Consider the following 26,999-nt stretch of genomic DNA (forward strand, 5'->3'; position numbering starts at 1 on the left):
AGGTAAGGTAAGCAGTGGTGCAGAGACAATAATGAACAAGAGGAGGAGAAGTGAACAATTAAATTAGGGGTCTTCTAGGAAATTTGAGTAATAGATTCAGAATAAGGACTCAATATTAGGCTGAAGAATTGAGAGGATGTACTCTAGCAGGATGCTTTAGTGTAAAGTGACCTCCAAGTGGCCTTTGAGTGAGACTTTATAATTGTTTGTAAAAACAGACTGGAATGATACGCAGAGTATCCCTACCCTACATAAAGGTTAAAGAATTGTTAGAGATTTGAATGGGCTAGTGAACAGTTGATAGAATTGTATAATTAGAAATAATAGTAGGGGCTAGAGGGTTAAGAGTATCAAGGAAATCAAGACAGTATTAAAACACTGAATTCTTTCACATTTTGGATTCTTTGTACAGGAACACTGGTATAGTTATATAGACCTGGCATGAATATGCGAATTTGATGTTAGTGGTTTTAGTGTATAAAATGTTCTGTTAAATTACACATTTTTAAGAAAGATAGTCTAGAATTGAACCTTAGGCAGTTAATGTTATATAAAATATTCATGAATATTAATGTGTACCCACTATCTGTCAGACATTCTTTTAGGTACCAGGGATCTAGCTTGTAGGTGAACATAATGTTGTGGCACTTACACTGGAAAGGGGACTGGAGAGTCCTGTGGATTATATGTATAATACTCTGGGTGGTGGGAATCACAACAAAAGCTAGGGCATTGGGGACTGAAAGTAAAAGAGGAACGCTTTAAAGCAGTTCACTCTCCAGGATTACAGTTGTCTTACTTTTTTCCTTGTGCCTGTAACTCTTTTTGCCATTCAGTGCCTCTGTATAACTTCACAACTTTGCACTGACAGTGTGTCCTTGGCATCATCTCTGCCCTGTGGTCTGGATTGTATATATAGCACTCCTCTACTTAGAGATGGTATATAATAGCTTAAAGCTGATGGTAGATTCTGTTTATCTGAGCAACTATATTTGCACGTTACGGTTTTCTATACATTTTTCTTTTTTAAAAGGACACTGTCAAGTACTTTTAAATGACTTTTGTAATAACAATTTCCTGCTTGTATTTTTTGTTTGTTTCTATTGACTGCCCTTTAATTTTCTTGTTTGGAATGGGATATAATAAGTTAAAGAGGCTTTTTATGTGTCTCAAATGATCAACATTAAAGCTCTAGGAAAAATACATTTTGTTTATTTCTAGTTCTTGTCAGTAAAATAATAGTATTTTATGGAGAGTATTCCTTTAAAATTTTTAAAATACTTTAAGATGTAATGGATTTATTTTCTTTAAGAAATGGTTTTTTGTGGCTTCTGGCTGGCTCAGTCAGAGCATGCAACTCTTGATCTCAGGGTCATGAGTTTGAGCCCCATGTTGTGTGTAGAGTTTACTTTTTTAAAAATCCGTTTTTCTTTACATAGAGGTATATGTATTACCTAATGCATTTTTAAAAATACAGTCCAAAAAAGTACAAATTTAGCCCTCAGTGTTCCATGAACACTGCAAGTAAATTTCAGCCCAACTGTATTTCAGTGGCTTCAAATCTGAGTTTGCTTAGCTATTTGTAACCTTGTTAATAAACTGGAAATTTTGTTGGTAGTTTTAGTATTCTGGTATTGATATTAGTATGTATGACATTACTTGCTATAATTATGTTTTAAACTAAGCTTCCAAGGACAAATACAACTTTTATATATGATATTAGGTGTTATGATTATGATTGAAACTAAACTGCCAAGAACAAATACAGGTTTATTTTTCTCATCTTTTCTAGTCTTTTTTATCCCCCAGATCCTGTAGTCACACACAATAAGTAAATGTGTGAGATTTTCCCTCCAGTTTCAATTTCCTGTTAAAACATATAGGAATTAGTGGTCAGTGGAGTGGTTATTTCTTTATTGATTGAATTTTAGTGTAAGTAACTCTTATTTGAGGAATGGCCTTGTCAAAAATATTTGCTGACCACAGCTGCTTTGTTGTAGGAGGCCTGACAAATGGTAGTGGTCGATATATCTCTGCAGCGCCTGGAGCAGAAGCAAAATACCGGAGTGCTTCAAGCACTTCCAGTCTGTTCAGCTCCAGCAGCCAGCTCTTTCCTCCTTCCCGGCTTCGGTATAATAGGTCTGATATTATGCCTTCCGGCCGAAGTAGATTATTGGAAGATTTCAGAAACAACCGCTTCCCAAACCTTCAACTTAGAGACTTGATTGGGCACATAGTTGAGTTTTCTCAAGACCAACACGGTTCTAGGTAAGTGATTATGGTTTAGGATACTGAGCACTGTATTTTTGCTTTGAAAATTACTGCCTTATAGGAATCTAAAATTTTCTTGACTGGGATCATTTAAGGAAATTTTTACAGAATAAAGGCCCAGTAATGGATTTCTTCTTCGCTATTAGGACATATGATAAAAATAAAGGTTTTTTAATTATTTATGGTTTCCCAGTTTTCTATAATGAGAATACTTTTATAATGAAAATATAGGAGTGCCCTTTTTTTGGGTTATTTTTATTACATTGATTCTGAAAACACTCAACTTTAATTTTCCTTTGAAAAGAATGCTCTGAATTACATTTGTGGATGTAAATGTCCCTGATGTAGACCTTGTCTAAAAAAAAATTTTTTAAAGAAGGTTAAATGCTTTTGTGTTTGTATTTGTATAGATTTGTATTTGATGTGATATGTCTTAAGTTGAAACATTTCACTTTTGTTTTAGAAGAATTTGGTGACTTTGTACATTAAACATAATGTTCTCTTATAGTACTTAAGGTACATGTAAATTAGTGTTCTCAAGATAGAACACAAAAAGGAAAATAGAATTGTAACACATTTATTAAATTTAATTATTATTTCCTTTTATAGTTTTATTTTATCTCCCTAAAGTTGAAAATTCCTTAAGAGTAGCACATGAACCTTGTGTCATTCACAATGGCTAGGAATTCGTTTGTGTTTGATGAATTTATTTCTAAGGGTTTCTTTCATTAGGGTCTAAACTTAAATATTTAATACTATTATGAAAAATGTATGAATAACCAGTAAAATCTAGTTTTCTTCATTGATTATAATGCAGATTATAATATATCGAAATGTCTGCCTAATAGTTTAAATTAAGGCATTACAAAGAAATGCTTCATAGCTTTTGCCTTTTTTGCTTTAAATTTGCTGTTCACAGTATTAAATGTGTTAGTACTATTCCTGGAAGTAATTTTATGTGTATATACGTGGGGGTGTGTGATACTCAAGTCAGATACAGATTTTGCAGGAGCTTATTTTCAATGTGCTGTGATGACATATAAAATGTTTCCTGTATAGATTCATACAACAAAAACTAGAGAGAGCTACTCCAGCTGAGCGACAGATGGTATTTAATGAAATTCTACAAGCAGCCTATCAATTAATGACAGATGTTTTTGGAAACTATGTTATACAGAAATTTTTTGAGGTAAGCACATATACATATTTGTACATCCAACTATATTGCTGAATGCGTAGAAAAGTTCAGAAAGTTGGGTAAGAGTCATTTTCATATAAAAATATATGCACTTGGGGAAAAATATTTTGCAAAGTATGTATCTGACAAAGATTTCATATCCAGAATATATAAAGAACTCCTAAAACTCAACAAGAGAAAGACAACTCTATTAAAAAATGGACAGGAGAGGGGTACCTGGGTTGCCCAGTTGGTTGAGCATCTGACTTGGGCTCAGGTCATAATCTCGCGGTTTGTGAGTTTGAGCCCCACATTGGGCTCCATGCTGTTAACTTCATTCCCGCTTTGGATTCTCTGTCCCCCTTCCTCTGCCCGTACAGAGAGAGCTTGTACTCTCTCAAAGATAAACATTAAAATAATATAACAGACAGGAGGAGCACCTGGCTGGCTCAGTTGGTGGAGCATGTGACTCTTGATCTCAGGGTTGTGGGTTTGAGCCCCGTGTATAAAGATTACTTTCAAAAAAAAACAAAAAAGAAAAGAAAAAACAAGAAAGAAAAATGGGCAGAGGACCTGAATAGACATTTCTCCTCAGAAGATATACATGTAGCCAAGAAGCACATGAAAAGAAGCTCAACATCCTTAGTCATTAGGGAAACGCAGATCAAAACCACAGTGAGATTCTACGCTACATCTACTAGGATGGCTTTAGAGGGCCAAGGGGAATAACAAATGTTGGTGGAGATTTGGAGAAATTGGAACCTCATACGTTGTTGGTAGTAATGTAAAATGGTGCAGCTGTTGTGAAAAAGTTTGGCAGTTCCTTCAAACTTTTCTTTTTTTGAGAGAGAGCACGTGTGAGCAGGGAAAGGGACAGAGGGAGAGAGAGAATCCCATGCAGGCTCCATGCCCAGTGGAGGTGGCATGAGGCTCAGTCTCATGACCTTGAGATCATGACTTGAGCCCAAATGAAGAGCTGGACACTTACCCACCTGAGCCACCCAGGCACCTCGGCAGTTCCTTAAAAAAAAAGAACTAAACATAAAAATTACCTTACAACCCAGCAGTTCCACTCCTGTATACCCAAAAGAATTGAAAACAAGGACTCAAACACCATTTGTTTCCGCATTATTCACAGTAGCCAAAAGGTGGAAACAACCTATATGTCCAACAGATGAATGGATAAATGTGGTATATGCATACAATAAGAATGTTATTCAGCCATGAGGAATAAAGTTCTGTTACATGCTACATCATGGATGAAGCTAAGTAAAATAAGCCAGATGTAAAAGGACAAACATCATAGTGTTTTTCTTATATGAGATAGCTAGAACAGCCAAATTGATAGGGGCATAAAGTAGATTAGGGTTTTCCAGGTGCTGAGGGGGGGTGGGGGAGTGGGGGGGTTACTGCTTAATGTATGCAGTGTCTCTGTTTGAGGCAACGGGAATGATTTGGAAACAGTTTGTAGTGATAATTGCACAACATTGTGAATTAATGCCATTGAATTATGCACTTAAAAATGGTTAAAATGACATTTTATGCTATATATTTTATCACAAAAATATTTTTAAAATATATGGGCCTACTTTAAATGAGAAGTTTAGTAGTAATCTGATTAATATTTGAAAATATAAAACATTGAGAGTAAATCTTAGATGAAGAAATTAGTGATAATAGTATAGTCTTTATTTACATTTGTTAGATGTGTCATGTATTTTGTATTTTATCTAATTTTCAGTTTACAACTAAGTATCTCTGTTTTACTTAAGTTTCCTCCACAGTTACATCAGAATATAGTTTGTCTGAATGTAATTTGGTCTGAATGCATGGTCAGAAGTTCATTACGTTAAAGATGAGGGGATTTTATTTGTTTAAAATGAAATGTAATGCTGTTTACTTTAAAAGAATTACAGGTGATCAATATATTAGTAAAAACGAAATTTTAGATAATGAGACTTAACCCCCCCCATAAAAGTAATGCAGTTATTTCAGGCAGTTCTGGATTTATCTTAATTAGCTTTTACCTAAGTCCTCTTCCCTACATGATTACAAATTGTGATATTTTAAAAATAGAATGAATAGGCCACAAACAGTGGGTTATTCAGGTTTAACAAAATTAATATAATGGTTATTTTTATTAATACTGATTTCTTTTCTATCAGTTTGGGAGTTTGGATCAAAAATTAGCTCTCGCCACTCGTATTCGTGGGCATGTTCTGCCTTTAGCCTTGCAGATGTATGGCTGTCGTGTTATCCAGAAAGCTCTGGAGTCTATTTCATCTGACCAGCAGGTAATTGTAAGTTAAGACAAACTTTTTGTATTTTATTCAGTTTTTAAATTATTACTTTATATTTCCCCAATTAGAATAAAATACTTTAAATAATCTGTCTCAAACAGTACGTTTTAATTACATATTATACTATAGATCTTTGATCTGTCTGTCCTCTTCATTCTCTTCAACATCTCTTCATCTTTAAATGAAGATAATTTGAGGGCCTGCTGTGTGGGAAGCAAAATGCTACACTTGCTTATTTGATTACCTGTAGTATCAGGAATACCTTTATTGTTTCCAAAATGTATTTGGATTGTACCACTTTTTTTTTTTTAAACTTTTTTTAAATGTTTGTTTATTTTTGAAAGAGAAACAGAGACAGACACAGAATCCAAAGCAGGCTCCAGTCTCTGAGCTGTCAGAGCCCGTCACAGGGCTCAAACCTATGAACTGGGAGATCGTGACCTGAGCTGAAGTCGGACACTTAACCAACTGTGCCACCCAGGCACCCCAGATTGTACTACATTTATAACCACAAGAATAAAATTTTCTTTTTTCAATACAGTGCTTTTTTTTTTTTTTTTTTTAATTCCAGTTCACATAAAAACATAACGCTTCACAATTTGTGTGTCATCCTTGCACAGGGGCTATACTAGTCGTTGTATCATTCCACCTTTTTTTTTTTTTTTTTTTTTTAATGTTTGTGTTTGAGAGAGAGCGTGAGTTGGGCAGTAGCAGAGAGAAAGGGAGACACAGAATCTGAAGCCAGCCCCAAACTCTGAGCTGTCAGCATAGAGCCTGATGTGGGGTTCAAACTCATGAATCATGAGATCATGACCTGAGCTGAAGTTGGATGCTTAACCAACTGAGCCACTCAGGTGCCCCTGTACCATTCCACTTTTTTTTTTTTTTTTTTTTAATTTTAATGTTTATTCATATTTGAGAGAGAGAATGTGTGAAAGTGAGCACAGGGGAGAGGCAGACACAGAATCTGAACTGGGCTCCAGGCTCCGAGCTGTCAGCATAGAGCCCGACACGGGGCTCAAATTCAGAAGCTGTGAGATCATGACCTGAGCTGGAGTTGAATGCTTAACTGATTGAGCCACCCAGGTGCCCCACCATTCCACTTTTAGTGTATATGCTGCTGAAGCAAGCACAGGTAAAAAAATTTTGTTTTATTTTTTCCATAAATCATGAATAAGACATTTTAATGAGAAAAAAAATCTTATGTTTCTATTCTAAGACACTCAAAACTAGTTTTCCCTGCCTATCCTTTTTTTTTTTTTTTTTTACGTTTTTTTTTTTTTTAACGTTTATTTATTTTTTGAGAGACAGAGAGGGACAGAGCATGAGCGGGGGAGGGGCAGGAAGAGAGAGAGTCACAGAATCCAAAGCAGGCTTCAGCACAGAGCCCAACCCGGGGCTTGAACTCAACCGTGAGATCATGACCTGAGCCGAAGTTGGACATTTAACCGACTGAGCCACCCAGGCACCCCTCTGCCTGTCCCTTTTAGCTGTAACTTTATTTATAACATGCAAGAAAGATCAGTTTAAAGATTTTTTTTTTTTAAAGCTTAAACCTTTTTTTTTTTTAAAAGGTTAAACAACCAAGCCAGCAAAAAGGTACTCAATACATACTTTCCTTATATCAAACAAGCTAATATTTTAGTACAGTGTAACTATACAAAATGTATAAAATAGAGATATGTTCACAAAGGAAACACTATAGGCTCAGAAGAGATTTGAAAAAAACATGCTATTCTCATTGGTTATAGTAACTCTAAAATGATTGTAATGTTGAATCGGACTTAGTTTACAAAAAAGTCACACACACACACAAAATATATATGTATATGTACATATGTATATATATAAAGTCCCCAAGAACTATGGTTCCTGTAAAATACTAATAGCCAGGTACTAGTGTATAAAATGTGAAGTTCTGGGGTTCCTGGGTGGCTCAGTCGGTTAAGCATCCAACTTCGGCTCAGGTCATGATCTCATGGTCCGTGAGTTCAAGCCCCGCGTCGGGCTCTGTGCTGACAGCTTGGAGCCTGAAGCCCACTTCAGATTCTGTGTCTCCGTCTCTCTCTGCCCCTCCCCCATCCATGCTCTGTCTCTCTCTGTCTCAAAAATAAATAAACATTACAAAAAAATTAAAAAATAAAATAAAATGTGAAGTTCTGACATTGTATTCATTTTTAGGAAATAAAAGAAAATCCAAAACCATTTTCATTACTGTTGAAAGTCAGATATGCTAATAAGTAACTTAGCTATGGCCACTGTCACCTATGTACAGCTATATTTAAATTGAGCGGACAAGTGGATACAAAGCTTGTCAACTGGGGACTGGCACAGTTAAGAGAACTGTACTGGGTCTAGGAGAGGTCTGAAGACATGAAACCACCCATCTACATAATTCACATTTCTGCCCCAGCATTACCCTCCCTCATAAGGTTTCACAAAATGCCAGTGCCCAGCAGGAATCATAATGCTGCAAGGTAAGAGTTTCCCCAGACTTCTTTGATGTTGGCCTATAGGAGAATATTAAGCATGCATCGGCTAAACAAAGTCAACCCACCCATCTGGAAAACTGTGGTGCACGGTTTCCTTCCATTCTGGTTGTACTAGAAAGTACTCCAGTTTTTAAATGGAGCCAGATTTATATGTTAGCTCTGTAAAATATTGAGCTACTGTAGCAGCAAATATGAAAGTACAGAAACAAAACCAGTTTTATTTAAAAATTTATTTCTGTGACCTTAAAACAATCTTTTCCTTCTTATCTGTTTCCTGTAACCAGACATCAATTTCTTCAAAGGATAAAAAATTTAAAGCCAGTTGCATTCTATATGCCAATTAGAAATTATACACATAAAGTTCTTAAAACTTTCATTCAATAGGAAATTAACCTAAGAATTCTGTTAACAAGATTCACGATTCTTTAAAGAGAAAAGAGAACACCTGTAAATGGGAATATATCAAATTTTTGGATGGAAGAAGTCTTATTTTAAATCAAAAAAGGAATGGGGCGCCTGGGTGGCGCAGTCGGTTAAGCGTCCGACTTCAGCCAGGTCACGATCTCGCGGTCCGGGAGTTCGAGCCCCGCGTCAGGCTCTGGGCTGATGGCTCAGAGCCTGGAGCCTGTTTCTGATTCTGTGTCTCCCTCTCTCTCTGCCCCTCCCCCGTTCATGCTCTGTCTCTCTCTGTCCCAAAAATAAATAAACGTTGAAAAAAAAAAAAAAAAAAAAAAAAAAAAAAAAAAGGACTGATGTAATTTCAGTCATACTCTGGGAATCTTTTGGTAATTCATCAAAATAATTTTTAAAATTATTTGAAATAGACAAGAATATTAAGAGTTTGAGAGTAAATGCTGATCTGCTAGATTTTTGAAAATAAATTGTGAAGCATCACTAATTAGTGTGGGTTTCACGTGAAATTAAGCAGACCTTAGGAATTAAATTTATAACCCTAAATAGATCACTATTTTCTATATAACTAGCTTATGTATTACAATGAAACATAGAGTAAAGGAAATAATTATTTCTTTAAAGGTGTCAGTAATTAGTAAATTTGGAAAGAGATCAGCTTTGATTCTCCACCCACATATATTATTGTATAATAAATCCCAGAATTAAAAACAGTCATAACATGTATGGATGAATATGTTTGTATGTGTGCATTAATCACACCATTGAAAATTTGTGAGAAAAGAGCATTACTCTGGAGGAAATCCTGAGTTTTAGAATAATTGAAGATATGTCACAATGGAACAAGATGAACAGATTTTGATTATTGTAGATGCTTACACAAATGCTTGATCCTAAGTCTCAAACTGGTATAGATAAAGATATTTTGGGCATGCCAGGGTGGCTCAGTTGGTTGAGCTTTCAACTTCTGCTCAGGTCATGATCTCGCTGTGCCCTGTGATGGGCTCTATTATGACAGCTCAGAGCCTGGAGCCTGCTTCGGATTCTGTGTCTCCCTCTCCCTTTCTCTCCCCCTCCCTTGCTCATGCTCTGTCTGTCTTTCTCTCTCTCAAAAATGAATAAACGTTAAAAAAAAAATTTTTTTTTAAATAAAGATATTTTAAAGAATGAGATCTTGTCAATTGCAGTAACATGGATCAACCTAGAGGGTATTATACTAAGTGAAATCAGTCAGAGAAAGGACAAATACTGTACCTATGATTCCAGTTATATGTGGAATCTGATAAACAGAACAACAGACTCTCAACTACAGAGAACAAGTTCTTGTGTGGATAGCAGGATGGGGAGGCAATAGGTGAAAGGGATTAAGAAGTATAAACTTCCGGTTACAAAATTTAAGTCACAGAGATGAAAAGTGCACCATAGGGATTATAGTCAATAATGTAATAACGTTGTATGGTGGCTATACCTTATTGTGGTGCACATTGTGTAATGTGTATGATTGTTTAATCACTGTTGCACACCTGAAACTAATATAACATTGTTGGTTACACTTAATAAGTAAATGATAAAGACTTTAAATGTCTTTAATACTTGAAAATATAAAGCACTGGGAATAAGCCTTAGAGAAACCTGTTAATGGTATTGTTTGGATTGTGAACTAAGTAACATTTTATTTTGTTATTTAGTTTATAGTTAAACATCTGTGTTGTATTTTGGCTTAACAGAATTTCTCTACAGTTATTCAGTAGGTAGTAGGTAACTGGGAGTAGTAGGTAGCTGGGAGTTCTTTGGGTGAGAAAGATTGTAAATGTGAAAACCTTACGAGTAAGCAAAGAAATAACACATGAAAGGGTCATTTTTCCTGGTTAAATGAACAAAAATCTAAAATTTCCCAAAGATTTGTCCCTGAAGAAAGTGTCACATAATAAAGAAAAGTTATATTAAATGAGTTCTTTAATATAAGCTCATTAAAAAAAGAATTAAAATGTCTGATTTCTTCCTGTCATTGAGATAATATGTGAAAGTCACATAGCCCTTAAGTGCTCAATTCCTTACCCTTTCCCATGCACTTAATAGACTCATGTAGGTATTAAAAATTATTTGAAGGAAAGGGAGTGCTAAGCAGAGAAAAAGTATAGAATTTGGAATTATTTGTATATGTATATTATAGTCAGCTGAGAAAGTTGTGTGGAAGGTATACTAAGTGAAGAAAGTCATTTAAATATGGCAGGTTCAGGATCCCTAGGTTATTTTTTAATAAGTGTCATTTACATTGCAGTCCTACGAAATGTTTTGGTAACCATCTCAATTTCTGTTTGGAGGGGCAGGGAGTATGGATTTTAAACTTTGATATCTAAAATATTGCCAACACATTTTTGAGTATACTTTTGTACTCTTTCTAATCCTGTTAACGTTTCTTGATGAGGTAATTTTTTAAATGTCATCTTCTCTTTGCAGAGTGAAATGGTAAAGGAGCTAGATGGTCATGTACTCAAATGTGTGAAAGATCAGAATGGAAACCATGTTGTACAAAAATGTATTGAATGTGTTCAGCCACAGTCACTACAGTTCATCATTGATGCTTTCAAAGGACAAGTAAGGTTTATTTTTGTCTTCTAATTAGCAGGGCATTCTTTTAGCATTGGAGTGTTAACACATTTTTCCTAAGTCACAAGATTATAATACCCAGTAATGACAGACAAAAATAGGAGACAAACTGAATGTACAGTGATTTCTGCCTCTTTAATAGAGTGCGTCAATAGATAGCTTCATTTTTTTGAAGCTGAAATATGTGGAAATAAGAGTTCAGTTGTATTACTTTGTTTTTAATTTTTTTTTAATCTTTATTTCTGAGCAAGAGAGAGAGTGTTAGCAAGGGAGGGGCAGAGAGAGGGAGACACAGAATTCAAAGCAGGCTTCAGGCTTGGAGCTGTCATCACAGAGGCCAATGCAGGGCTTGAACTCATTATCTGTGAAATCATGACCTGAACTGAAGTCAGACCCTTAACCGACTGAGCCACCCAGGCACCCCATCAATTGTATTACTTTGGGATCACAGCTATTAGAATTAGAAACCCAACAGTGTTCTCCAGATTTTTCAGGGAGAAGTAAAGGAGGGAAGAAGACTTAAGACTGTACAGTAAAACACAGAAAATAAATATCAATTAGTAACTAATACATATCTGGTTAGGTTCCTTTTGATCAAAATATCTGTTAGCTCCTGAATTGAGCACCTCACTTTCCAGTCTTTACCAATAGGATGGTAGTCATATTAGAGGTGACTCCCCACCCTTCTATTTTAGATTAATTCAGCATGTCATCAAAAACCTGTCTGCCTCATAGAACTTCCCAGAAATGCCAGATAAAGTAAATGTATTTCTTGCACTTGTCTTAAGGTGTTTGTACTTTCAACTCATCCTTACGGCTGCAGAGTGATCCAGCGCATCCTCGAGCATTGCACTGCAGAGCAGACTTTACCTATCTTAGAGGAACTCCACCAACATACAGAGCAGTTGGTACAGGTATGAACTCCGTGATAGTTGTCAATGTTTATGTGTTTCTGACAGTGGTTCAGAATATAGGGAAATGTAATTTTTCCTAAATTGACACACTGTAAAAACACACAGTAAGACAAAAAAGCTTGGTGTATTCTCCTGACTATATACTACTGGATCTTTAGAAAAATAGTATCTTTTTAAAGAATAGTCATTATTTTTAAGGGGTGACTTAAGGAAAGTAACTTGTAAACATCTGTACTTAGGATCAGTATGGCAATTACGTTATTCAGCATGTCTTGGAACACGGTCGACCTGAAGACAAAAGCAAAATTGTTTCTGAAATCCGAGGAAAAGTCTTAGCCCTGAGTCAACACAAATTTGCCAGGTATTACAATATTTTCTAATTCCAAGGGTCAGTTCTTTCAACTCTTTTATTAGTAAACAAATGCATGTAGAATATGACATTCAAATATAATGTTTCTTTTAGTAGAGGGAAAAAGCACATACAGACTATTCCTTTTATTCTTGAAGACTCCTCATGACAAATCCATCTGCCTGTGTATATTCCATTTTTGAAGTCTGTATTCAGAAAATGAATGGTCTCCCCAAACCTATAAATGCAAATTAGTTTAGTGCTTGTTAATGAAAGTCTCAGACCTTACTAATGACTTAGTCTTTAGTTTCCTCTTTGTAATTTTAATTTTAAGAGGCATGTAATTACACTTGTGAATATCCAGTATGGGTTCCTCTATAATACTAATTCTTTTTTGTTTGTTTGTTTTTGAAAGTAAAGGGTAAGAGAACACCATCTTCACTCTTTTGTCTTCCAATGTGTTAAGCAAGTTCTTTTAAAACCAAGGGAAATTTACTATAAAGGAAAAAGTAACAAAATTTTTTGTGTATATACTTGAATTTTTAGCAATGTAGTAGAAAAGTGTGTTACCCATGCCTCCCGTGCCGAGAGAGCTTTACTGATTGATGAAGTTTGCTGCCAGAATGATGGTGCTCACAGTGCCTTATACACCATGATGAAGGACCAGTATGCCAATTACGTGGTTCAGAAGATGATTGATATGGCTGAACCTGCCCAGAGAAAGATAATCATGCATAAGGTAATACAGCTTATAGCACTTAAAATAGATGATTCAATTTGTGTGACTTTCAGGATACAATTTTAACTTCCTAGGTTTTAATTTCCTCATGTGATGTAACTGGAGAAAAAAATCTAAAATCAATGGATAACCTTTGACAAATGTAGGTATGGTGTACCCTTTTATTAAAATTCTTAAAGTAATCTCAATAAAATCAAATTTATTTCTCATCTATTTAACCTGCCTTTAGCATTGCCCATCCCCATCTTATTGAGATATATTTGATTTGCCATGATACATGGGTTGAACATTGATTTTAAAATCTAATTAGGTTTTCTCACTAATGTAATGCAGCTTTCTAAAGAGAATTTGGGTTTTTTTTTTTTTTTTAAGCATTTTGCTAAAGAGAATTTGGGGTTTTGTTTTTTTTTTTTTATCTCTGTCTTCTCTCTAGAATCTAGCTCATAAATTTCCATAGGAAAACTTACTGTTAAAATGAACACTAGATGTGGGGGTTCTGTGTGGCTCATTCGGAAACTTGATTCTGGCTGTGGTCATGATGTCACAGTTAATGGGCTAACAGCACAGAGCCTGCTTGGGATTATCCCTCTCCCTCTGCCCCTTCCCTGGTCGTACATGTGCTCACTCGCTTGCTCGCTCGCTCCAAAGAGAAACTTAAAAAAAAAAAAAAAAAACCCACTGGAAGAAATACTATATATATACTCCATGTTTTTGTAAATTTATTCATTAAGAAACCGGGGACAGATACATAAGTTCTTTGGACCTCTTGTCGTATAGAGAGAAGTAGATCATAATTTTTTTTTACCTTTTTAAAATTTAATATTTCTGCTTAAAAGTATATACATATTAAAATTGTCAGTCTTCTTTTTAACAATTACATTAACCACTGTCATCTTTATGACATTTGGATTGTTTCCAGGTTTTTAACTGTCATAAGCAGTGCTGTATGTGAATGTCTTTGCGTGGTTAACTGTTTTGTAGGATAAATTCCTAGATGTGGAATTGTGGGGCAAAGTGTGTAAACATTTTACATGTTGATAGACACAGCCAGGTTTTGCTTTAAAAAAATCTGTACATGTTTGCACATCTATCCAAGATATAATAAGAATGCCTGTTTTGCCATCATCTCATCAATACCAGTTGTTATTTATAAAGTTTTTGCCAGTCTGTGTGGAAGATAATGATATGATTCTAATGAGTAGTTTCATTTACATTTTAAAAACTATTAGTGAGATTTTGAACAATTTAAAATCACACATCACACATCTGATTGCTCATTTATGTCTTTTGCTCTATTTTCCCTATTGAATTTTTGTCTCCCAACTTAAGCTAGAAAATTCTGCTTTCATCAACTTTTAAAGAACTCAATAATTCACTAGTGATGCTTCCCTGCTATGTTTGGAGCCCCGTCTACTATTTGCATATGTAACAGTTTAGAAGTAGTAGTTTGTTTATTCATTGGACAGTTTTGAGAGTATAATTGGAGAGATTGAGTAGGATGAACTACTTTCGAAAACAACTTTTCTTTAAAGGATTTGTATATTAAAATTCCAGTTACTCTTTCTAAGTCACCCAGATTTAGGAGTGCTTTTTTAAGAAGCCAGAAACCAAAGTCACTTAGATTTACTAAGCAGATTATTTATTTTTCAGATTCGACCTCACATTACTACTTTGCGCAAATACACATATGGGAAGCATATACTGGCCAAGTTGGAAAAATATTATTTGAAAAATAGCCCAGATCTAGGGCCTATTGGAGGACCACCAAATGGAATGCTGTAAAGGAAAGAGAAAGAAGATGATGTAACCATGTGAAAAGAATGTTTCTTTTGTGAATTATCAAAACACAACTCAACTATGAATCTTCAAATTTTTTTTTAAAGCAAAACTATTTATTGACTTTATTCATCCATTTGTAAATTTTTTAAGGTTCTTGTGTATATTTGGGGGGTGGGGGTGGTGAATTATAAATTATATTCAGCCCTGAGTGGAGACCTATCAGATTGGATTGCTGGCAAAGCACAGAATGCCTGTATATGATGTAACTATCAAAAAAAAAGCTGTCACATATTTTGTAAATTTTTACCTTGTAAAGTCACAAAAAATAGTTTTTAAAGGAAAAAGTACAGTATTCTTTTAATAAACTGGCTTGCAGTCTGGTAGGTCTACGGACCCCATAGCACAACAGGTTTATAGAGATGTATATAGAAATATAGTCCTTATTTTTTTTTTTTTTTGTCGTTTGTGTGAAGCCTTTTATAACCAATTAACAATCAACTGCATAAATATTATTAATATTTTAAAAAGAAAGTTAAGTTGTATTTTGGTAATTCACAAACTATCATGCAAATAAAATCTCCGCAAGTAAGTTAAGAATTAAATGATTTGAGATGAAAGAACTTACATTATTTACAATGGATATGGTTTTAATACAAATACTGCCCTAAAATGTCTCTGGCAATGTACAGAAGTATTGTATATACTTACATATGTAATTGTTGTAAGAGGTAAGAAAAAAAATCATGGTGACACTTCCATTCAGTTAAGTGCACTAAATGAAAAGTTAAGTCCCATTTTAACTTTTCAGTTTGGTTTGCAATCTGAGAAAGAGTAGAAATTTGTATATTGTTTTGCTTATAGGATTACAAGGACATGTTGAGGAAGTGTTGAGCTTTATTTTGCTTTTTCATAGTAGACTTTGCAAAAGTAGGAACCAGATAGAGGTGAAAAGGGGCCACTGAAAAGTGAATTTGATAGCTCAACATTTAAGCATGACTACATATTCAGATAGCTTTTTTTGCTTCCTATAAATATATGCATTGTGTGTGTAGTAATAGATGTAAGTTTACACTTTAAAAGCAAATCTTGTTTCAATGTTTATTATAAAAGCCTTGCTAATTTAGTAGTGATGCTTTCCTTGGTTGTACAGGTGTACATTTGTAAACCTTCATGCTGTAAATGGAATTTGTTTTATCTCTTTGGGAAACATTTGCATTTTAGTGTACATTTATGTCCCTGCCCTATTTGACCTGGCATATAGTGTTGTATAATGTAAATTTATTTCTCCAAATCGAGAGTGATTTTTTAAAAATTTTTTATCTTTATATGGTTTCAGAAGTATGAACCAGCTTTCTTTTTATTATTGTGGGAAACATTTTCTTTTATAACATAGTTGTTGACTCTGTTAATATGGACATACTAGGATTTGGATCACTTTCAAGAAGTCAGGGTATTGTGCATAATAGAAAGTATTGGACTGAGATTTTTGGTTACCATGGAGGCCAATGCTTTTTCCATCTTATTAAATGTGATGTGACTTTTTTCTTTGTACAGAAGAGTACTGTATTTTTGAATAGCCTATTCCCAAGTAAGAGCAAATCTGTATGATAACATTTTTTTCTCTGGACATAGGACATAACAGTAACATGATGTACATTTACAAGCGGCCTTATGTACATTTCCCAACAATCTTTTTAAGGCAAAATTGTGACCATATGTGTATAATTAAAATCGTTTTTAATCCTTTGCCTATGAAAATATTTTGGAAAAAAAAACTTGCTTTGTATATTCAGTTTCTGAAAGATAAAGAAAGTGCTTTGTATTTTGTTGAAGTCAGTATTTTGTATAAAACCATTTATGTTGACCCACTTCTGTTTAGTGCTGACAACTAATGAACCATGCTATCTCTTTCGATTGAACATGTAAAGGATTTTTTTATTAGAAGTCTGCAGAAGAAAAGCATTCTTCTGAGCACAATATTGAATATAAAGGTTTTATCACTTAGCTGTTCTTATCATGAACCTAAAAATAATGGCATAAAGTTTGGGGTGCCAGGCATACTTTTTCATGTTTGACTTTGAGTTATTCTAGTTTTCTAACCCAACATTCCATGTTGAGTCCATTAAATCCAACCACTTGTCACTGTCCCCTCTCATAGTCCTACTGGTTCATCAGCATGTCCCAGTCAACAGTGGCAGTGCTTCCCCACCTCCCCACCCCCCGCCCCATACAAAGCTGCTCTTTTCCCGTCCTACTTTGTTTTGCCAGCCTCAGAGTGTCTTGGCCCTGTGTTGAACTTTTGCTCCCAGTATCCACTCACAGTCGTGAGCTGATCATGATCCAAATCGTCCTTGTTGGAGATTGATAGTGACTTTCCTGGATTTGCACAGTTGAATTCCTGGCTTTCCTTTGTCCTGCAAACTTAGAAAGTCTTGGGGATAGCTGGGAAACTGAACCTTCTTCTTGGGGTTTTGATGTTCCCATGTATCCCAGTGTTGACAACCCAATCTTCCCAATACTTTGGGGCCTATTCTAGAAAAATATCTGTTACTCTAGAAATTTTACAGTCTGCCATTTTGGTGCCCACCTCTCTGATTCCACCATTTAATAAGTTGGCATGGAGTTTTGCTAAACTCTGACATTTCAGAATAAAGAAACTTTAATTGGGCAGAACCACTTAGACTTCACTCTTGAGTGTCTCCTTTTGATAATGGATTGTTTCTGGACCAGTTTGTCTAAGTCCTGGCTCTTCTTGGTTCATATGAAATAATGTTATCTTCACTTTGTATATTATGTATAAATTAGAAAATGAAAAATGTGTGAATAACATTGTATGAAATAAACCTGGTCTTGTGTTTTTCTCTAGATAAAATACCCTTCTGTACCTCAATTATAATTCAGATTGCCCATTCAAGTTTACTCTGATTTAAGGAAAAGAAAATATTTTTATCCCATGGATGCTAATCTGGGGCTACTGATTACTCTGATGATATTCGTGTCTTTGATTAGTATTCAGGATCTCTAATTACATAGAGTGATTACACACTTCATAGGATGAAACTTTTAGCCTGTTTACTTGATAAAATGATACTTCTTCAAGGTTGTTTTCAGGATTAAATTAAATCACTTATCTTTACCTATAGGTGTTTGTTTCCTTTCCACATGAACTTTTAGAAACAGTGTTGTTTAAAGGAGAAGTGCAGTTTGCGTTCAGGCATGGATTTAGAATTTACCTGGTGATTCATAAACGTTGTGAAGTTGTGTGTGTGTTAACTGATCTAAGGCTCAATGCCACATCTGTACCATGGGTAGTACTACTTAGGTCACTGATTTTAAGAATTGAGAATATCTTAAATAGATACATAGAACCCAATTCTCAACTAATGCTAATACTATTTCCATTCCCCTCTCCCTTCTATAGCTGTTTATTTTAAGCCATACAGATAATTTGATAGAATCCAGAGCAGAGGTCTACATAAAAATACATGGGAAAAGGAATTTTCATCATACACATTGTGCCAGTTTTAATTGTATCTTCGTCTGGTTCTGTTCTGAGCTGAAAGCAGTCCTTCTGGAATTGTTGGCCTATCCCACATCGTAGTGTTGAAATTAAAAGACCCTTGAAGAAATAAATATTACATCCTCCCACACTAGCTTACTGACCAAAGAAAAGTTTCCTAAATTGACCTTGGCAGTAGTCGTTCTATTTGCCCTCCTGACAGTGATTTTTTCAGGAAGGTTGGGGTTCGGGGGGAGAAGGGCAGAGGAACCCCAGAGGAGCAGTGTTCACAGTCTGTCTTATCTAGCTAACTTTAAAGGGCCTAGCTGATGTGATTTGGATGCTCCAGACGGTAAATTCTTCTGTGAACACAAGTGAGAAGGCCGGGAGCATGGTGTCACCAAGGCTCACTTCTAGGAGGCTGCAGGGCACGAGGGGGTCTCCATTTTCCGGTCCCTAGGGTGAGTGTAGGTTGTGTAATCTTGGGCAAACTTAACCCTTTAGGCTTCTGTGTTACCATCTGTAAAGTAGGAATACTGTCCTGATTGCCCACAGAACCTTGAATCTGAGGACTACTTGACGGTAAGAACCTACGAGAACTGTAGGACAGATCCTACAGGAAGCTCAGAACTGGGTGAAAGTTTTATTGAATGTCATTTCCTCCATATCCTGTAGACAATTTCTCATTTCTTCTAGGTTTCAATCACAGAACTTGTTTTTCTCTAAATATTTACCAGGAACTTAAACCCTGTATTCCATTTGGTAGTTGAAGGAAGAAATTGGCTAGGTTGAGATTAATTCAAGTTTTCTTGGGCATCCAAGTGTAATCGTTCAGGGTCTGGACTCTGGAATTAGGTTTCCCAGATTCCAAATCTTTAGCTTTACATAGTTAGGCAAATGACTTCATCTTTTAAACCTCAGTTTCCTGATGTGTAGGTAACAGAAGTGAGACCTCCCTCCTAAAATTGTGAGAATTGGGTAAGATAGGTTCTGTGCAGAGGCAGTGAGTGACTCCTAGTGAGTTAACAAAACTGTTGGGGGCTGGGGGAATATTTAAAAAAATTTTAAGTTTATCTTCAGAGTGCAAGCAGGTACGAGGTAGAGGGATAGAATCCCAAACAGGGTCTGCACTGTCAGTGCTGAGCCCGTCGCGGGGCTTGCTCCCAGGAACTGTGAAATCACGACCTCAACAGAGATCAAGAGTTGAGCGCTTAACCAACTGAGCCACCCATGTGCCCTAATTGATTTAAAAGTAGCTTTGCCCTGATATGTCCAGCTTCCAGGATGATAATAAGGAGTTGTCACATCCTTGAGCAGTGGAGTGACAGGTGCAGTGCTATAGAGGACTTGCCCACAAGTTGGGCAAAGCTGTGGAAGTAGTGGGAAGCTGGAGAGAGGCCAAAGTCGGCAGTGGGAATTCCAGTTAGGAGTTCCATCACACGGCCAGCTCCCACCACACCCAAGTCTCACCCGAGGCCTTTTATAGGAAGAAGCCCTGAAAAGATGGGTCTCAACACCTGGTGGGTCCCTTGTACAGCAGGGGCTAGGAGGAAAGCGTGTGGACCGCCCTGGAGGAGAAGGGGGATGTTTGGGAGGCTTCCCTGCCCCGACTTTGAAAGTCCCATTGTGACCTCCAGGACACGTTCAGTTGAATAGAATGTACGAGGTTTCACTGAAGAGAATTCGAAAAGGCCAAAAATGTATCTTAGAAATACATCTATTTAGACATATATCTTAGACACGTTTAAAATACACAAGTTCTTAACTCCTAGGTTAAAGAACTAAACTAATTTGGAATAAACCATTTGGGCCAACTTCAAAATGAGTAATAGTGCTATATATCAAAACTTGGGAGATTTGGGCCAAAGACCAGAGAAAAAATATTTAGCCAAGAAAGTCTGAAGATAATTTAAGAAGCTAGTAAAATAACAAAATTACCAAAAATGGTAGAAGGGATTAATAATAAACTTCACAAAAAAAGGAATAGATTTGATTGGTTAAAAATGAGACATGCTTGGGACATCTGGGTGGCACAGTTGGTTAAGCGTCAGACTCTTGATCTCAGCTCAGGTTGTGATCTCAAGGTTTGAGTTCAAGCCCTGCCAAGGGGCTCTGCACTGATGACACGGAGCCTGCTTGGGATTCTCTCTCTCTGACCCTCCCCTGCTTGTGTGTTCACTCGCTCACTCTCTCAAAATAGATAAACATTAAAAGAAAAACTCTTTAAAAAACCCCACAAAGTTGAAGGAAGGTCTCACATGGCCTGATATCAAAACCTACAGTAATCAAAACAGTGTTTGGATGTTAACTACACATTGTGATTGATCATTTTGCAATATATACAAATACTGCATGTTATACACCTGAAACTAATATACTGTTATATGTCAATTATACCTCAATTTTTCACAGAAATTTGTGGTACTAGATAAAGACAAACATACAGATCTATAGGAAAGAATAAAGAGCCCAGAAGTAAACCCTTGCATATATGGTCAAATGATCTTCAACACTGAATGCCAAGAACATGCAATAGGGAAAGGAAATGGTGTCGGGAAAATAGGATATCCTCTTGCAAAAGAATGAAGTTGGACCCTTAATTACAAACTTACACCAAACACAAAAATTGGATTAAAGCTCAAAATGGATTAAAGCCCCAAATGAAAGACCTAAAACTATAAAACTCCTAGAAGAAAACATGAGAAAAGCTTCATGGCTTTGGGGTTGACAATCATTTTTTGCATATGACACTAGAAGTTCAAACAACAAAGCAAAAATAGATAAGTGAGGCTGCATCAAACTTAAAATCATCTGTGCAGCAAAGGGAATAATCCAAGTGGAAAGGCACTGAATGGGGGAAAATGTTTGCAAATCATGTATCTGATAAGGGGTTAATATCCAGAACATACAAAGAACTACAAGCCAAGAAGAAAAAAAAACCCAACCGGATTAAAAACTCAGCAAAGGAAGTGAATTTCTCCAAAGATGATGTACAAATGTCCAACAAGCTTATGAAAAAAGATGCTGAATATCACTAATCATTAGGTAACCACAAATCAAAGCCACAATGGGATATCACTGATCATGGCTACTGTCAAACAGAAAATAGCAAGTCTTAGGATGTGCATAAACTGGAAGCCTTGTGCCCTGTTGGGAATGTCAAAGGGTGCAGCTGCTATTGTAAACAGTTTGGTGATTACTCAAAATATTAAAAATTACCATATGACTCAGCAATCCTTCTTCTGGGTCTATATGTTTAAAAGAATTGAAAGTAGGGGGTGCCTGGGTGGCTCAAAGCGTCCAACTTTGGCTCAGGTCATGATCTCACAGTTCATGAGTTCAAGCCCCACATTGGGGTTGCTGCTGTCAGCACAGAACCCACTTCAGATCCTCTCGCCCCCTCTCTGCCTCTCCCCTCTCAAAAATAAACATTAAAAGAAAGTTGAAGTAGGATTTTGAAGAGATATTTGTATGCCTGTGTTCATAGTAGCATTATTCACAACGACCAAAAGGTAGAAACAATCTAAGTGTCTATCAATGGACGGATGAATAAACAAAATGTGGTGTATACATACAATGGAATATTGTTCAGCCTTAAGAAGGAAAGAGAGAGGGAGCGCATGCAAGGGAGAGGAGCAGAGGGAAAGAGAATCTCAAGCAGGCACCCACAACCCTGGGATCATGACCTGAGCCAAAATCAAGAGCCCATGCTCAACTGACGAAGCCACCCAGGTGCCCCAGGAAGGAGGTTTTGACACAGGCTGCAACATGAATGAACTTGGCATTATAGTATGTGACACCACAAAAAGACATACTGTCTGATTCCCCTCATATGAAGTTATTTAAAGTAGTTTATAAAAACAGAACAGTGGTTTCCAGGGACTGGGGGAGAAGTAAACGGAGAGTTACTGTTTAATGGGTGTAGAATTTTAGCTTTACATGATGAAAAAGTTCTGGAGATCTGCATAACAATGAGTTAGTATACTTACTACTGAACTGTACACCTAAAGATGATCAAGATGGCAAAAAAAAAAAAAAAAAAAGGTTGGGGGGGGTCAAAGGAAAAAGAGGAGAGTCAAAGATATAACCTTAGGTGCACCTGGGTGGCTCAGTCAGTTGGGTGTCCAACTTCAGGTCATGATCTCACAGTTCCTGAGTTCGAGCCCCACATCGGGGGCCTGCTTCGGATTCTGTGTCTCCCTCTTTCTGCCCCTTCCCTGCTCACACTCCATCTCTCTCAAAAATAAAAATAAAGATTAAAAAAAAAAAAAGATATACTCTTAAAATAAAGGCATGAGCCCAGACTGTTTAAAGAGCAAGTTCTGTAAATCTTTAAGGAACATATAATTCCTAGTTTATATAAAATTTTACAGAGTGTGGACAACAGTGAAAATTTCCCAGGTTATTCTACAAAATAAAACAACCTTGGAGACAAAACAGAACTATAGTGCACACAAGCTATAACCATGAGCTATATTCATTTATGCAGAATTCCTAAGTCATGTGTAAGGAAGTCTTACCATATGACCTATGCTCCTAGCTATTTACCCAAAAATGAGTTGAAAACTTAGGCCCACACGAAAGATGGGACACAGATGTTTACAGCAGCTTTATTCATAACTGCCCAAATTTTGAAGCAAACAAGATGTCCCTCAGTAGGTGAGTGGATAAACAAATGGATACATTCAGACAATGGAATATTAGTCAGCAATAAAAAGAAATGAGCTATCAAACCGTGAAAGGACATGGAGGAAACTGAAATGCATATCGCTCAGTGAAAAGAAGCCCATCAGAAAAGGCTGCATACCAGATTCCAACCATATGATGTTCTGGAAAAGGCAAAACTATGGAGACTGTAAGAAGGTAAAAGGTTGCCAAGAGTTGTGGGGATGGGGCGGGTGGGGAGGAAGGGATCAGTAGATGGAACAGAGGGGATTTTTAAAAATTTCCCCCCAGTGTGGTCATTTCCAGCTGGCAGCGGTTTCACCTGGGGAGAAAACAAGCTGTCCAAGTTAAGGAAGGTCCTTTCCAGTCTCCACGGAGGTCAGTTTTGATCCTGAAATCATGAGCTGGGACCAGAGGCAACAGCAGCAATAGCTGGAAAGTATAAAATACGTGCTATGTGCCAGGTGTCAGGTGCTCTACATATATTATCCCATCCCCCCTCACAACGGTGTGAGGAAGGGACTAGTCTTAGATGCCTTTTACAGATGACAAAGCTAAGGCTTAGAGGGCTTGTGTGACTTGCCCAGGGAGGCAGGGCCAGAGGTCAACTGCAGTCTCATGCCAGAGCCTCTTGGAAGTTGACTCCCACAGGGCCCAGGAGGTGGTGAATGTGCTAGAAATGCATACATGTCATGAGTCGTGGCTTTAGCTGGTCCTTGACACAACGGGATGGGGGTCCAGTGTTACTAGCTCTTCTGATTCTTTTAGAAAATCCGAAATCTGGATTCGTACGTGTGATTTCCTTATGGAGATGTCTCTTTTTAGAAAAGCACTGTAAGGGCAAAACATTTCTACAGGCCAAATGCAGCCCTGGGGGCTGTTTGGTGTGCAACCTCTGATGAGTACAGGGTTTACCTTCTACCTGAGGAGAGAACTTGCCACACGCAGGCACTACACGCACATCCCTGCACCCACATCACACCCTGCCTTCTACGGCCCGGCTGCTGTGAGCTCCTTCCCCTTCAGAGCCCACCCCAGCATCTCCCCTGGGGCCTTGGAATGCCTAACTTCTCCAACAGTGCTATTTACCAGGCCTGGTGCCAGGGGGAGTGAGTGCTAAGTGCTGTCACAACGAGCTGAGTTCAGAAGGCTTAGGCGCGCCCGGGCCCAGGTCGCAGGGGAGGGGGCTGTGAAGATGAGTTTCTACCCACCTTTCCCAGGTGCACCATCACGGCCCCAGTGCCGCTAACGTGTGCTGGGCACCGTGCTGAACCTTTCACAGTGCTTCTCTCCTTTTACCCTCCCAACACCTCTCTGAGTAGGTACTAGTATGTCCCCAATTCATAGGGGAGCAAATCAAAGCACAGAGAGGCTAAGTTACTTGCTCGAGGCCACATAGCTAAGGTGGTCAAAGAATGTGGAGGAGGAATTGCATCTGGTGGCCCCCTGAGATGGTGGGGGTGAGCGAGACAGACGTGGCCCTCAGCATCCCGCCCCCTGACAACCTCGGCACAAGCGCCCCTTGCTGACACAGGGCTGAGTCAGGGAAAGCCCTTTGGCTTCTCTGAAGCCAGGTCGTTGGGAGGCGGGGACAGGCTGCTGTGGGCCGAGCAGCCCCGCCCCAGGAAGTGGCTCAGGATGAATCAGTCTGGCGGCACCTGGGAGGGTGACACTGGTTGGCATACCTGCCTGCCTGAGAGCTTCCTGTCCAAGCCTCCAAAGAAGGCTGCTGCAGAGGTGGAGCCGGGCAGCACTGCAGCTCTGGACACGTTTATCAAATGAATGAACTACAGCCCACCTTCCTCAAAAAAAAAAGCTATCTTTATAGACAAAGAGTCCTCAGGTCTCCCTAGGGTGGTGGCGTGGGTAGCATCAGATGATAAACACGGTCCCCCAAGGGGACGGCTTTGGGGAAGGAACTCTGGTTTGGATGTGGAAATTCCAGTGCTATTTACAGAGGATGTGTTTATTCTCTTTTTTTCTCCTGCTGACATCCTAGCAAATATCAGACTCAACTTCAACGGCAAGCAAAACTATACATCAGAAATGGGCAGGTAGCATAATGGTGAGGCAGGGCGTGGGGATGGCGACAGAGAAGCAGGACGTAGAGTCCAGGATGCTCACAATCCCCCAGGCACCCGGTGTTTTAGAGCCGCCTGAGCACAAAGGTGCCAACAGTACATGTAGTTACACAGTTCCCAATATCCGTGAAAACAACATGTAAGTTTCATGGAAGAAACAAAAATTTCCCATGGGCCTCTCATTATTCGTGTGTCACTTCGGACTCCAGCACGGCCCCACTGCGGACTGGGGTGAGGGCTTCCTGTGGAGCCCCCTCTGCATGCCTGCCACCTGCTGAGCATGGTCCCCAGCAGTGTGAGCAGAACAGACTGTATGGGCTTCAGATTCTGAAAACACCCCATCGCGTGAACAGCCTACTTCTCATCAAGACTTCTTTTGGGGACCAAAGTTGTTAGGTGACTTGAGTCAAATCCAAAATTTAAGACAGTCCAGCACTGGGGAGCTGGTGGGGTCGTATCATGGGCAGCATCTTTGGAACTATCCCCCTCTCCCTCCTCCCCCCACACAACTGTCCTCCCCACACCCTCTTGGGTTACATGCAGGAGGCCAAATTGACCAGAGTATTGTCAGAGTTAGATTCTCTGGCAAGGGGTGGAAAATCCAGGAAAATCCAGTTTTTGAAGCAACGCAGAGGTCCATCATCCACACGTGTGCATGGGCAGGGCAAGGCTGGTGCGCCGCCTCACTGGCTGGGCACCCGACGCCCCTAACCTGGTCCTCTGCCAAGCATGGTCTCTGTTCTCAAGTTCACTTCCTGTCCAAGATGACTGCTCCAGCTGTAGCCATATCTGCATCTCAACCAGGAGGAAAGAAAAAAGGAAAGAAGGAACTGTCCTTCCCTTTGACGCTCCCTGAACGTATGTACAACCGTCTCTGCTTGTTCCCTGAACGTACGTACGACCATCTCTGCTCATGTCCCGTCATCCGGCAGCTACATAGAGCTGTGGTGATGCTGGGAAAGAGAATCTTCATTTTGGATGGCCAAAGGGCCAGTTGAAATTGAGGTGTTCTTTTACTGAAAAAGGAGAAGAAAACAAATACAGGAAGCAACGAGTGGTATCTGCTCAGGCAGTCAGCAATAAAAGGCTCCATGTTTCATAATGGTAGGGCCATTCAAAATCAAATGACAACGAGACATTTTACTTGCAATCAGAGTGGCAAAATATAAAAGGCCCAATAAATGCCAGGTCATACAGAGGATGTAGAAAAATGGGCACTCTCATAACTGCTGCTGAGAGTATAAATTGCTATGGACCCTTTTGGAGAGCAATTTGTTTAGAGAAATTAGAGCAATTCCTAAGAAAGCTCAATATATTTGTACCTTAAACCCAGCTCTATCTACTCTTAGAGAAAGTCTCTGCACGCACTCAAGGAGAAAAGTACAAGAATTGATTGCAACGTTGTGTATAATATTGAAAACTGGAAACAACCAAATGTCCATGGATAAATAAACCGTGGTATATGCATACAATAAATGATAATGCAGCAGTTAAGATAAGTGACCCAGAGCCGCCACATGTATCAACATGGCTAAAGGAGAAGACTCCATTGTAATGTTTCATTTCATACAAAAATAATAAAAAGAGAAGAAAGAAGATCCTGTTAAGATTAGATAAACTGAGTGGTAGTCACATAGGTCTTCATTATATTATTATTTTGGGGGGATTGCAACTGAGGTGGGGTTCTTTTGCATTCTTTTTTATCGTAAAAT

The 26,999-nt window shown here is 37.9% G+C and overlaps 1 protein-coding gene across 7 annotated transcripts in view; it reads left to right on the forward strand.

The window, feature by feature from the left end:
* PUM2 (pumilio RNA binding family member 2) overlaps positions 1 to 17,885 on the forward strand; it is a 101,466-nt gene extending 83,581 nt beyond the window's left edge. For 5 of the 7 annotated variants that reach the window (XM_047851203.1, XM_047851208.1, XM_047851204.1 and 2 more), the window contains 8 exons: positions 2,001 to 2,268; positions 3,331 to 3,460; positions 5,614 to 5,748; positions 11,112 to 11,249; positions 12,050 to 12,175; positions 12,415 to 12,536; positions 13,071 to 13,263; positions 14,914 to 17,885. In XM_047851203.1, the coding sequence (XP_047707159.1) occupies positions 2,001 to 2,268; positions 3,331 to 3,460; positions 5,614 to 5,748; positions 11,112 to 11,249; positions 12,050 to 12,175; positions 12,415 to 12,536; positions 13,071 to 13,263; positions 14,914 to 15,045 (1,244 nt within the window). In that variant the 3' untranslated portion in view covers positions 15,046 to 17,885. The remainder of the gene's footprint in view (positions 1 to 2,000; positions 2,269 to 3,330; positions 3,461 to 5,613; positions 5,749 to 11,111; positions 11,250 to 12,049; positions 12,176 to 12,414; positions 12,537 to 13,070; positions 13,264 to 14,913) is intronic. The other 2 variants (XM_047851205.1, XM_047851209.1) reach the window with 1 other exon arrangement.
* The last annotated feature ends 9,114 nt before the right edge of the window (positions 17,886 to 26,999 follow it).

This window comes from Prionailurus viverrinus, chromosome A3, assembly GCF_022837055.1.
Source record: "Prionailurus viverrinus isolate Anna chromosome A3, UM_Priviv_1.0, whole genome shotgun sequence".
Lineage (NCBI taxonomy): Eukaryota > Metazoa > Chordata > Mammalia > Carnivora > Felidae > Prionailurus > Prionailurus viverrinus.